The sequence below is a fragment of the Diospyros lotus genome, chromosome 11, assembly GCF_014633365.1.
Source record: "Diospyros lotus cultivar Yz01 chromosome 11, ASM1463336v1, whole genome shotgun sequence".
NCBI lineage: Eukaryota > Viridiplantae > Streptophyta > Magnoliopsida > Ericales > Ebenaceae > Diospyros > Diospyros lotus.
This window is the reverse complement of record NC_068348.1, coordinates 32,881,236-32,895,084: the sequence shown is the minus strand read 5'-3', so window position 1 is coordinate 32,895,084 and position 13,849 is coordinate 32,881,236. Positions and strand designations below refer to the sequence as shown.

General features: G+C 40.0%; 2 protein-coding genes across 7 annotated transcripts in view; one reads left to right on the top strand and one right to left on the bottom strand.

Annotated features, from left to right (window-relative positions):
• The window catches only part of LOC127812909 ((S)-coclaurine N-methyltransferase-like), a 72,716-nt gene that overhangs the window by 37,473 nt on the left and 21,394 nt on the right, over window positions 1–13,849 (bottom strand). The gene's annotated exons all lie outside the window — the stretch shown is intronic.
• The window catches only part of LOC127812908 (uncharacterized), a 28,291-nt gene continuing 14,444 nt past the window's right edge, over window positions 3–13,849 (top strand). For 3 of the 5 annotated variants that reach the window (XM_052353478.1, XM_052353477.1, XM_052353474.1), the window contains exons 1-3: window positions 3–2,556; window positions 4,842–4,956; window positions 5,071–5,133. In XM_052353478.1, coding sequence (XP_052209438.1) covers window positions 867–2,135 — 1,269 coding nt within the window. In that variant the 5' untranslated portion in view covers window positions 3–866 and the 3' untranslated portion in view covers window positions 2,136–2,556; window positions 4,842–4,956; window positions 5,071–5,133. The remainder of the gene's footprint in view (window positions 2,557–4,841; window positions 4,957–5,070; window positions 5,134–13,849) is intronic. The other 2 variants (XM_052353476.1, XM_052353475.1) reach the window with 2 other exon arrangements.

Sequence of the window (13,849 nt, the reverse complement as noted above, 5' to 3'; positions counted from 1 at the left end):
GATTTAACGAAGAAAAAAGAAGAGAGAGAGAGAGCAGTGATCGAGTTTGAGGGTGTAATCTAAGAGAGAGAGAGAGAGAGAAAAGAAGACACGAACAGCAGCTGCTGCAGCAGCAGCAACAACAACGGCCCAATGCAGTGAGGGAGGGAGGAGAGAGAGGACAAATTAAAATTACTGAAGCTCTTCTTCGCTCAATCGAATTGTATGGTTATCAGGAGAAGCAGGAGAAGAAGAAAGGTGAAGAAAAGCTACCCAGGTCGTCACTGAAGAACAGAGACAACTCGGAAGAAGCTCTCTCTCTCTCTCTCTCTCTCTCTCTCTCGTTCGCTCGCTCTCTCGGCTTCGCCAAGGTCAGGAACTCTCCGTTTTCCCTTTGTTTTTGTTTCCCCTTTCCGATTTTTGGCCTCGACTTTTCCTGTTTCAATACCAAAACCCCAGGAAATTCTTTCCCTTGATCTCTTTCCTGGCGCTTCAATTCCCGGTTTCACCCTCCAGATTTTACTCCTAAAGTCGTTCAATTTTGAATAAATGAATGCAATCATGAAATTTTACGGCCTCCTCAAATTGGTGTTCCCCAGATTCAGAGTTGGGTTTTTGATGTATATATTAGGGCTTTGTGTTGTAACCGAGTCTTGATCTCTGCTCGAGCCACTGTAATCCGTTTCCTAGGGTTCCACTTTTACCAAGATGAGCTTCCACTGTGCATTGTTTTGCCTGTGGATGCATTAATTTCGGCTTCTTTGTATACTGAGCTGATCGTAGCTTTCAAGGATTTGGGGTTTCCAGGGGTAGACGAAGTTTGTACATATAACACGCCCACGCACACCCCCGCCGTATTCCTAGTGTATGAATGTGTTAGCTGAGAAATGCTACCGCACCAGCAGAACTCCCGAATTGATGTGGCTGATTTGAAGGCTCAGATAGTTAAGAAGATTGGGCCAGAGAGGTCAAAACGCTACTTTTATTACTTGAACAGATTGTTGAGTCAGAAGTTGAGTAAGGCAGAATTTGATAGGTTCTGTTTTCGAGTTCTTGGGAGGGAGAATCTACCGCTGCATAACCAGTTTATACGATCAATCTTAAACAATGCATGCCATGCAAACTCCCCACCTCCGGTCCATGAAGTGGGACCCACAAAATCTGCTGTCATATCTGGAAAAAGTTCTCCCACTGTAGAATATGGCCGTGAACAGAGCGGGTTGGTTGTTCCAAATCAAACTCCAGGCACCCCAATTTGGCCTAATGGGGTTGTTTTACCACTATCCCCAAGAAAGGGAAGGTCTGCAATCCGTGATAGGAAACTTAGGGACCGACCTAGCCCTCTTGGACCTAATGGGAAGCCAGATGCTGCTTCTCATCAATCAACTCCTATTGAGGAGGGTATTATAAAGACTGGCATAGAGAATGGGAACTTGGTTCCGTGTGATTACCAGAGGCCGCTCCAGCATATGCAAGGGCTTGCAGAGCAATCTGACAGTGGAATTCCTAGAGTAAGAAACTCAACAGATGCTCCGTTATCTCTACATGGGAAAGATCAATATGAAGTAGCAGTTGTTGCAGATGGGGAAGGGGTGGAACAGTCTAGCCGCTTGAGTATCTCTAGAAGTCCTCTTATTGCGCCTCTTGGAATTCCATTTTGCACAGCTAGTGTTGGAGGGGCCCGGAAAGCATTGCCCTTGGGCAATACCAGTAATATTGTTAACTATTTTGACTCTGGGGGTTTGTCTGACTCAGAAACACTGAGGAAACATATGGAGCAGGTTGCATCAGTACAAGGCCTTGGCGGAGTTACTGTGGAGTGCGCTAACACATTAAATAATATGTTGGATGTGTACTTGAAGAGGTTGATCAGGTCTTGTGTGGAGTTGGTTGGGGTGAGGTCTGGGAATGAATCGAAAAGGCAGTCTGTTGACAAACGTCATATTCAAGGCAAGCTTGTTAATGGTATGTGGCCTAGTAATCATGGGCATATGCAAAGGAGTGGTGGTTTCCAAGAAGCTACACAAGGAAACAGACCAACATGCTCTATCTCATTACTTGATTTCAAGGTCGCAATGGAGTTAAAGCCACAGCAACTTGGAGAAGACTGGCCATCTTTGCTTGAGAAGATCTCTATGAACATGTTCAAGGACTAGCATGGCCAATCGTATATTGGTGTTTCACTAAGATTTGGTTTGGTCAGTTCATCTGGTTTGGAGGATTGGCATCTGGTTAACAAGGTTGATGCAGCCATATTCTTATATTGGCTATCATAACCAGGTGATTCTCTCTCAGATGTAGGTTGGACCCTTGAAATATGAAGAGAGGGTCTGCACTTGCTACATCTATCTTTTCCTACTTCATATCCTGTAGACCACCAGACCTTATCTAACAGCAACCAGTGAAGGGTAATTTCAAGCAGAATGCCCATATTTGGTTGCCCTGTTGTATGTGTAGGATTCATATTGGCTGTCTTCTGCTGTACTGCAGATCTTGGGCCTTCCATGTAATTTACAGCAGTTGAAGAGGAAATCTTAAGAAATTTTGCAGGGATACTGTTGTGTAGCTTGATGAAAGGTAAAAGTCACATTATGTAAAAGCTGCTCTGTATGTATTTTTTAATCTAAGAATTGATCAAAATCCCAATATCAATAACAAATCAACATCCATTGAATTCTTGTTTATGGTTTTAGCATTGCTACTGGATGGCTATTGAAAACTCATCCACTTAAGTCTTCTTTATGGTTTTAATATTGCTACTAGATGGCAATTGAAAATTTATATATTGAAATTATATTGTGTCAATCCTATTTATGAATGGGAATATGTAATTTTCTGTTGCTGTTTCTCTCATGATTTTCATTGCAGCATGATTAAAGGGCTCACGTTGTACAAGTTTAGATGTGTTTAATAGACTATCTGTTCTGCAAGAATTGATCCCACACATGTTCATATTTTTGTAATGCTGTTCGTGGTGCTGCATATTTGTTTCTTTAAAAACCTTAAATTAGGGGATTTTATTTTTCCCCATTGCTCAGTCAATTGAATTTATTTGGAAATAAGAACATTTGAAGCAGGCAATTCTCATCCTATTCTAACTACTGAACTATAATGGTAGTTCTCTGATGGGTTAATGCACCATGAGTAAGAGAAAGAAAGATTTAAAAGGGGAAAGGGCACATAAATTAATTACAACGAAGCATATGTGATCATTCTGGAATTATTTTAAGATATTTTGGACTTCATGTGAAATATTAGATCACTTTCCAGACTGTAGTATAGTGAACTTCCTTTTTCAAAATACTGATTCGCAGTATAATATAATAAAGTTGTATAGCCTAATCTGGAAAGAGGGCGAGACTTGGTAGCAATAGTAAGGTTGTTCCTTTGTGATTGAAAGGTCATAGGTTCCAGTTGTGGTAATAACCTCTTTACAAAATAAAAGGCAAGGAGAAGGCTATATACAATTACGACCCTCCTCAACCTTCGCAAAGTGTGGAGCTTTTTGCATTGGGTACACCCTTATTTTGCCATTTTCTAGAAACTGAGGTTTTTTTTTTTTTTTTCTTTTCCAGTAAGAATTGTTTCCTGGAAAACTGAAGTATTTCTTGGGTCCTTATCAAATTCACAAAATTTTGTTATAGTGAATGTTGACAAGTGTTCCCATACAAAGAAATACATATCTTTGTCCTGTTTACTTCATGCAGGATGCAGCTCATCTTGTTAGGCTCATTTGCCAAATTTTTGCTTTTATTTTTCTTTTGATTTTCTGGCTCATCAAGTTTCCAAGCCCCTGCCAACAAAAAAAGAAGAAGCTATATTGGCTTCTATGGTCAATTTGTTTTTTACTGTGAAATGAAAGATGGTATTGGACAGGAGATGGATGAGAACAATAATAGAGTTGGGGAGAAAATAGGAAGTAGAAGGAGAACATGCATATTATACTTCAGAGAATCTATACCAAAGAAGTTGAGGGGGATAGGGATCCATTTGTCAGTTATTCTAGTCAATCTTTGAAACACAAAACCACAGCTTCAACTAAAAAATATAACACACCATGGAGCTCTCTTTCTTATTTTCCTATTCTTAAAGTTGAAAATTAAGCTCAGCTGAACTTCAAGAAAAGAGTAATGAGACAACTATGATAAGGTAATTATGTAACATTAATACATAAGAAGTCTTATGTCACTTTTGCTAATGGGTCCTTAAGTCCTTGGTTAGTTGGGACTTATTTTTAATATATCTTAGGTTAAGATGTTAGTTGTTCTGTTTCTTTTAATTTTTCAATTTAACTTTTGAACTCTAAAATGACAGGCTGTGCTGTAACAGAGATGGCCTGACATGGAGAGATTGACTGATTTGATGAAATCTGTTGAGCCTTTACATATCTTTTCCTTTTTTTTAATGGACCTGGTGTTTTCACACGGGACTTTCTACATACAATAGAACATTTTCTTTCTCTCACTATAAGATTACATACTTGAGAATTCAACTCTTACTGAATGGTTTAGCAACTTGAGTTGTATAGTTCTCTGTTATTATTGTTATTTGAATTTCATGAGTTTGATTGAGTAATTTTATTCCCGTCTGGTAGTGGTTTAATTTCCAGTATTTTGGTGTCAGAACCAGCAGATTTTGTATTGTGATTTGGTTCTGGTTTCAAAGTAATATGTCCCAAAGTGGCTGATTTGAAAGACCAATTTAAAAATATTTTCACTGGTTTTGGATCAAAATGGCCTGTCTTTTGGAAACACTGAGACTAAAGTTCCCGTCCACCTTAACCTAAGTGTGTCTGGTCTGTTTTATGACTGACCTTTGTGCACAATCTCTTTCTCTCTCTCTCTCTCTCTCATTTCTCCTAGAAAATTGCCACCAGCATCAAGCATCAGATAAAAGCTAGCTTTTATGATCAGCAAAGCTGTCATATGGAAAGCAAGATGAAAAATATGTTGCTACAGTTCACTCAAGTTTACTGAGGTATGGGGCCCATTTGTCTTGGTTTTTAAACTATATTGCGAACTTATGATGTGACATATTTTCCACTTTAGCATAGTTGTTACAGATTTGAGATTTGTTTGATGTTGCTAACAGATCTAAGTGTTTCTGGTTGTGCTGTTGGAGTCCTCATCCTGCAGTTCAAGCGAGTTTACTGAGGTAGGTGGCCCCTGGTGTTATGTTTTTCTTTTTTTTAATTTAACTATGCTGCAAACTTACTGTGTAACATATGTTCCATCAGAAATTAAAGTCACAGATTTGGAGGATTGTTTGATGTTGACAAAGAAATCAGTTTTTCTCTATTGATTGCAATTTTTGGTTTGGTTTACCGGTGATTTTCAATTATGACTTTTCACTGCTTGCTGCTTTATGAAGGTTTACTGTCAGTTTATGCTATTATCTTGGCTGGCTTGCTGGTTTGCCTAGTGGATTTCACTCTTTACATCCTGCTTATCTATAGATATGGAAACTGAAATGGATTGGGTTTGGTCAGTGTGCTGTGTTGCTTCTTTGGTTTGTTTATGAAGATATTTCCTGGGTTTTCTTTAGCTGAGAAAAAATAAACTGTTTGCATTTGCTGGATAATGAATTTTTTCTGGTTTAGGTCTCTAATTTCATGCACAAAATTACACACTTGTTATTTATTGTTTGGTTAAGTTATGTTCATATCCATCCTTTTGGAATGGGATACCATTTTGTGTGGTCTTTCTTTATAATTTATATAAGCTTTCTGGATATTTAACACTGTATGTACAAGCTCTTATTTTTTGTACAAACTTTCCGTATATTTGACCCTATTCTGTGTAAGATTTTTGTGTTTGCAGTTTGATTTATCATATGTTGGTTCTCTGATTTATTTTGGTACCTAATTATGTATTGTTATTGTAGACTTTTATGGTGCTAACACTTTTATCTCAGAAGAACTTTCTAGCTTTGGGATTATGTCAAATATGCGAGGCATATGCTGATATGTGTTTTAATACATTTTGATTATAGGGTTTGTTTGTTGTTCCTGTCCTCAATTCCTTAAGATAATTCACATCCCAATACTTGTTTATGGGGGACACTTTATAAGAAATAGATTCTTGTAGTTGAATTTGACTGTAGTCTGTTTGCAGTAAGAAGATGAACAGTAAGTTGTTCTTAGTGTAGGTGTGCATTTCTCCAGTAGCGCTTAGTTTTAAAAACAGAAAAAGGTAAAGGTTAATAACCAAATATGGATCCATTGTTTCATTGTTCTGAAAAGGTTTCACCAAATGCATTTTCCGTGGTTGTTGATTTGAGAATGGTTACATCAAATGCATTCTTGCTGTTCTTTGATTTCAAAACTATTGTTTGTGTACAGTTACTAAACAAGTTTTTCTAACAAGAAAATAGTCTTCCAAAAATATCTCCAAAACAACACTTCTAAGACCAAAAGGTTGAGACCACAACCAAGCATGCTCTTAACTTTTCATTTTTGGTTCATCATCACAAGCCTTAATCCCACTAGGTGGGTCAACTGCATGAATTCTAGGTCTCCAATCTTTGTCTAGAATTCATGTTAAAAGACCCAATGATTTTTAGGCTGGCTCATTTTTTTTGGTCTTCATATTGTGTTTTTTATCCTTCATTTGATGGATTCTTATGAATTAAATACCTGCATAAAAAACTATTCTGGTAGTATTATTGATTGCGGCGACATAATTGAAGATGGTTGTTATATGTGTAAAAGTATCATTTCTATCTATTTTATCCAATCTTATTAAGTGATTGATCTTGTTGGGGATTCAGAAAAAAGTGATAAGAAGGGACACTAGCCAAGATTAAGATTGATGGAGGCAATCAGAAGTACATCCCTCTATATTGTAGACATAAATTCTTATATTTGGAGGTCATCTTTTAGGGCATCAGACATTGACATCTTATCTTGGTACAGAGCAGTTATGTTACATTCATATAACAGCCATATTCAATGGTAAATACTTTGGATTGGGCTGTGCAATGTCTTCCAATTAGGCTTGGAGAGTTGGGAATTAGGGGGTTGCTTGGGAAATGGTTCCAAGGATTTGCCTCTAACATAGAGGAATGTGGTGATTTTGTTTTGAGAAATTTTAGATCAATTATTCCATTTGGATTGGCAACTTGTATAAATAATTCATTCAAAGTTGATATTTGCACACATGGAAAGCTAGTAGAATAGTTAGGATTTAAAAAAATTCATTCCTGTGATGATTCCTGTAAATATAGAGCTTTTGGACCAAAGGAATCATCACAAAGAGGCAATGTAGCTTCGAATGGTTTGTGGAAGGTAAGAAAATGTCCAGATTTATGGGAGTTGGGACTGTTCATATTATTGAAAGTTATGTCTGCAGTTGTGTATGAGATTGCTGGACATGTGCATCCTTTGCTGTTATTTAGTCCAGTGGATTACGTACTCAGGGTTATGCCTTACTTGAATGCTTAGACAAGTAAAATATGCTTTAATCAAGGAGCCATTTTGGTTCACAGAAAGTGGCTGTGGTAATATTTAGAGTCATGATGCACTTGCCTCCATTAGTTTGCATCACTTGCAGATACAACATTTGTCTGAATGTTGAGTCACCCCTATAGCAGTACCCTGCAAAAATCTTAACATAAACTGTGTGCATATATACTGAAATACCTTGATGTCCTTATTGTTATGTGTCTGGACATTACTTTGAACTACTAACTAACCATTTCTGTCATGTTTGTGAAGCTTCATCAAGGGTTACTGCTGTTTCCCTGCCTTTAACTGGTAATTTAATGAATATTTAGGAACCTCTTTTTAATCTAGCCCTATTAGCTGTCCCTTGAATCCCCAATCTGGGTTCCCAACTGTATCATATAATAAATAGAAGTCCAAGTAGACAGCCACTAAGCTGCTGCAGGATATGGTCAATGTAGGTTTGTTTCGAACAACAGATACTCAATGTGCCTTATTTTATACAAATTTTACTATTCAATTTTTAACCTTTTGCGGTTAGTTTTGGTCCATGTTGAGTTTGAGGGCTATGAATTATGGTCCATCTACTTCTTTTCCATGAACCATGTGGTTTATGCAACATCTTATGTGAAGTGTCACATGACCAAGGGTAGCTATGTATTGAAACGAAAACAGAGAAGAGAGAAGATTGATAAATGCCTCCTTGGCCTACTGTGGGGCCTCAGCTCATATTTAAATATGCCTAGAACTAATACAATAAGCAAACATAAAACATCACCGTTCAATGTCCAAAGAAAAGAAAATACAGCAGCAACTAAAACTACAACATACAAAAGATACAAAATTACAACAAAATAAAACAACAAACAGCAACAAAACTCTAATACTATGTAATTGTCCCTACATTCTATTAGGATATTTTCTCTTTTGTCTATTCCCCTTTTGTCCTGTAGCTAAGACAGTTACATGCTGTGAACTTATATATTGAGCCACAACCTACATTGGACTTCATGAATGGATTGATGAATATTCTCTAGTTCTCTCTTATCTTCTTCCTCACTCTCTCTCTCTCTCTCTCTCTCTATCTATCTCTTTCCCCTTTTCTCTTAATTCCCGTTGATTTCTCCCCAAATACGCCTTGTCAGATTTTCCAATCTGACAATTGGTATCAGAGCCAGGCGATTCCTAGGCCTGTAATCAGTGACTTAGGTGAAGATAATTGGTTCTCATCAATCGATTGTCTGGTGGGTTGTTAGCAGAAGGAACAGTGATGGAAGAGGGAACCCGGATGAAGCAATTGGAGTCTCGATTGGATGCAATGGAGGTGGGTCTCTGTCAAAACCAGGTGCAGATTGAGGAAAGGCTAGAGACAATGGAACATGGCCTCTGACAAACCCAAGAGGAAATTAGCTAAGGACACACAAAGACGATAGCAGTGGAGAGGAACTTGCAAGGAGATTTCTTCCACCTTCGGGAGGAATTTGCAGGGTTCGGGCAGCAATTAAGTGCAGTTTTAGCCTTGTTCTCCAGGCTGCTGAACGCGAGCCTGCTGGCAGATTTTTTGCTGAGAACTTGCAGGGGGCTGAACTGGAAGTCACACCCCAGACTAGATGGTGGTAGAGGAGCCGCTTGAGTTGATGACGGAGCCAGTGACAAGAGGCGCAAAAGCCCATCAGATTCTGATTCCGATGCCGAGACTCGACATCCCAGTGTTCAAAGGAGACGGCCCAAGATGGTGGGTACGATGGTGTGAACGGTTTTTTTATCAATACCGGGTGGTAGAAGATCAAAAGGTTAATGTAGCAATGGCATACCTTAACGACACGGGGGACATATGATTCCAAGGGTGGAGCAGGGGAAGAACATTCCTAAGCTAGCCAAAGTTCGTAGAGGGGCTGTGTAGGAGCTTCGAAGAAAGGAAGATGGTAGACATTATAGAAGAATTCAACAAAATGAAGCAAGAAGGATTGGTGGACGAGTACCTCGTGAGGTTCAAAGAGCTTAAGGCGTCGATTGAGATCGCTCACCCCACTCAGCGAAGCCTACTTTGTATCCAGTTTCATCAGTGGGTTAAGTGAGGAATTGCGATCGGTAGTCAAGATGATGCAACCCGCTACCATCAATCAGGCTACAGAGAAGGCCAAGTTGCAGGAGTTGGCCCTAGAGGCTATTTTCAAGAAACAGAGGATGGTGACCAAGGGCCTAAACACGAGCAGTCCATAGGTGGGAGGCAGAGGGGGGTTTAAGGCGTCTAGTTCATTTCAACAGAAAGGGCATACGATGGCAAAAAAATGCCCAAAATTCTGCTCAGGTGAATTCGCTATCCTTGGAGCAAAAAAGGCAGCTAGGATTGTGTTTTCGTTGTGGGGAAAAGTATGGGCCGGGTCATCAGTGCAGGAGACAGTTGCTTCAAATGGAAGGACTGGACGAAGAAGAAGGGGTGGTAGAAGTAGCATAAGAATTAGAGGGTGCCAAAGAAGAGGGCAGTGAGATTTCCTTGCATGCATTACAAGGGAGTCCATTGGGAGATAATAAAGGTGCAAGGATCTGTGGGAAGGAAGCGGCTTATGGTTCTCATCGATAGTGGAAGCATGCACAGCTTCTTGGATGAAACTACAACGGAGGATTTACAATGGCCAACACATGAGACACTTCCCTTTGTCGGTGACAGTAGCTAACAGCAACAAAATGCTGAGTATGTTAAGGTGCCAAGGGTTTAAGTGGATGATGCAAGGGGAAGAGTTCATTGCAAATTTGCGAATCCTTAAGTTGGGTGGCTGCAATATTGTACTTGGGGTGGATTGGATGAAGATGGTAAGCCCCCTATGTCACGACCCTAGGATTTAGCTAGGGTCTAGGAAGGAATTGAGAAGGATTCGAAAGGGAAACGGAGAAGAATTGGAGGGAGATATACAACATAAATCAAAAGAAATGAGAGAGAATTAGGAAGAATGAGAGGGAGAAAATATGAATTCACTATGTTATTTCAGCATAGCTTTCTCTACATACTAGGGCCTATTTATAGGCTATTCAATAGTAAATGAAATCTAGAAAATAGCACTCACGTGTTCCTAACAACTCACAAAATACCTCTTACTAACTGCTACAACCTTATTACAATAATACTCTTCTAACTACTCTTCTAACTGCTGTTGAGTTGTGACATCTAATCTTTGACTTTAATAAGTTAGAAGTTACTTTTGAAAGAGAAGGGAAGAAGCTGACATTGATAGGAAGTGAGGAGACTAGAGAATGCAAAGGATTAGACAGGGAAGAATATGCAGAAACTAATGTAACAAGGGGAGTCCTCGGTAACCCAACTGCACTGCATATATGCAGTTGAGATAAAAGAGGGGAAGGAAGAGGGGAACAAGGAGGCAGCAACAGGTTGGGAGGATAGCCCATGGCCAACAACGTTGTCCACTCTGAACTCACTCATTGAGGTACACTTTTGTGACCCCCTACACTCACTGTTGAATGAATTTGAGGATATTTTTGCGGAACCCTCAACCTTCCCTTCAACTTGTTTCCTTGACCATGCCATACACTTGAAACCTAACACCGATCCTATCAATATACGAGCCTATAGGTATCCTCCAAAACAAAAGGCTGAGATAGAAAGATTAGTGACCGAAATGCTGTCTAAATCCATTATTTAGCCAAGTCAAAGCCCTGTTTGCCTCTCCCATCCTATTAGTCAAAAAGAGGGATGGAATGTGGCGGTTTTGCGTAGATTACCGTCAATTGAACTCCTTCATTGTCAAACACAAATTTCCCATTCCAATTATTGAGGATCTCCTTGATGAACTAACCGGAGCCACAATTTTTCCAAAACTCGACCTTGGATCCGAGTACCATCAAATCCAGATGAGACTTATGGATGTGCACAAAACAGCCTTCAAGACTCATCTGTCATGACCCAAGGATCCATAGAAGAGCAATATAGTAATAGGTTGATAATAGTTATTAGAAAATATTTTAGATATTTTAGCAATTGATTAGAAGCACATGGGTACTGTTATGTAGTTAGTTAGGAGCAAATATGCCTATATAAGGCTACGTAAATGGATGGGATTTTCATGCTTGAATTGAATGAAAGAAAGTCTAATTCTCTATCTAAGAATTCTCTCCATTCTCCATCTTGTTTCTCTCTATTGCTTTCCCTCATTTCTCTCTATATCCTTCCCCCATTTCTGTCCAAATTTCCCTCCAAATATTCTATTCTCAGTTCTACTTAATCTGATCCTTCCGATTGCCAATCCAACCTTGTTATGAACCCTATGTTCATGACAAATGGTATCAGAGCAACCGCTCTTCGGCTATGGTTCATGCAATTTTGATAAATTGATTTCGACGACTCTCGTTGGAATTGATTGAGTAGTGATTCGTGGATTCCGGTGAACTTTCTTAACCGCGACAGAATTCGTGGACTTCAGTTGCTGCAGTCGCGGTTCAGGAAGGCGACAAAAGTAAATCCATCGAATCCAATTCCTGTGGTCCAAGCGAGGATACGTTTGGTGATAGGCAAAGCAGATCCAGTAGCAGAATTCGGAACGAGCGAGCATCTCCCAGATGGTATTTCGAAAGAGAGCCGAAGGTTGACGTCGGCCGCGACTTTCTGTAAGTATTGCTCGAAGTGGAAGGGCGAAGCAAATTTGGCAGTTTGGAAGCCAATTCAGAGACTACGACAGCCAACGATTCCCACTTCTGAAGAATTTCGTAGGTTGCATCACAATCGCTCAAGGAAGGCGAGCAACCCAAGCGATTCCAATGCTGAAATTCCGACGATTTGGCGGAATTCTGACAAGTTAGTGAAGAGGATCTAGAGTGATCGTTGAACCAGCAAGTGCGATTGTCTGCAATCAGTTCAGCGGATTGGAGGTTTAAGCGATAATCAGAGTGGCGTAGACGAGAAGACGGGGCAAAGGCGACTCTTAGAGCTGAACCTTAGCCTTCGGTTTCTTCTTCGGGTGCAATTCCGACTGTTCCGGTGAATTTGGCATTCTAGACAGAGAAGCAACCAGAAAATTTCTAGTTGAATCTCGGAATTGATTCCGACCCAAGAGGAGGTGAGTGTCGGCTCAGATTTGAAGGAGAAGTAGGAGGAGTGGATCTCGGCCAGTTCCAACTGATTTACAGCAAAATTCCTTAGTCGCGATAGAAACTGGTCCACGGTTGGTGACGACGCTGGTCGGTAATTGGTTCTCGCAGCTAATCAAGTCGCAGGAAGCGATTGGGTAAACTGAGCTACAGGCGACCCTCGACTTGTGATCTAGAAGTATTATTCAATTTTTGGAGGAGAGCAGCAGATTGACGCTCGACTGTGAATCGCGGGCCTCGGTTCAAATTGTGGAGGAAAAGCAAAGATTGATTGCAATTGTGGTAGACGTTTATAGAAGCAATTTCAGTGTCAAAGCTTTAGCGACTTGGAAGCTGTGAGTAAGGCAACCTCAACAATTATCAGAACAGAGTGAGCGGTGATTTAGGAGATTCTGCTTAGAAATCTGGCAACGCATATCAGTAAATCAGTGAAGAAAATTCTACAGGCGGTGATTCCAATCGAAATTCTAAGCTGTAAGTAAGGGGAAACAAGAGGCAGATTTCAGCTATGAATTTTTGTTAACCTGTTTCGAATTGCATTGGCTGTTGAATTGCATTGAGGGGAGTATAGGAACTGCTATAACAGGCAAAACATAAGCATGTACAAAACTCTCATTCTTTGGCCGTCGAAGTATGTTGTTGGTGAAAAGTCGACCATGGGGAGCAGTGCATATATGAGACCATTAGAGTCCCAATTGTAGCAGAAGAATGCTGCAATTTTAGTGGGAAATTTTGCTCGTGAATCCATGGGAAGTAGTGGAAGCATGAGGCAATTGGAGCCTCAATGGCATAAGAAGAAGGCTGCAATTTCAGCTGGCAACAGCAAGAATCAGGAGCAGTTTTTTCAGAAGAATCAGGCTTGGGAAAGGTTGGATAATGTGTCTAGCAGAATTGACAAGGTTGCAAGCAGTGGGATTCATGAAACGTGCGAGGAATTCGGTTGTATGTTCCGCGAGAAGCTGTAGGAGTTTGCGATGATATGGACTAAAAAGTATCATTACAACTTCCTTGTAGAATACTTCGACGATTATCGAGGACATTTTAACAAGGAGGAATTCCTTAGAGTGGTGCAGCCGGAGGAGGACGGCCTTGCTGAAAGTAAATCCTTGGTGTACTCCAATTACCAGCAAGTAAAAGTATTTCCACTTGAGGAGGCCCTTACTGAAGATATGGAAGGGTTTAAACATACTGCTCCCTTGGTCTTGGCTATGGAGAAGGCTGAGGAGTACATAGAACAAAGGATTGAAGAATTAGGGGATGACAGTCTAATGGTTGGCAGCATCTCAAGCACCCCCACTGGTACTAAGAATCCAAATGCTAAATCCCTCA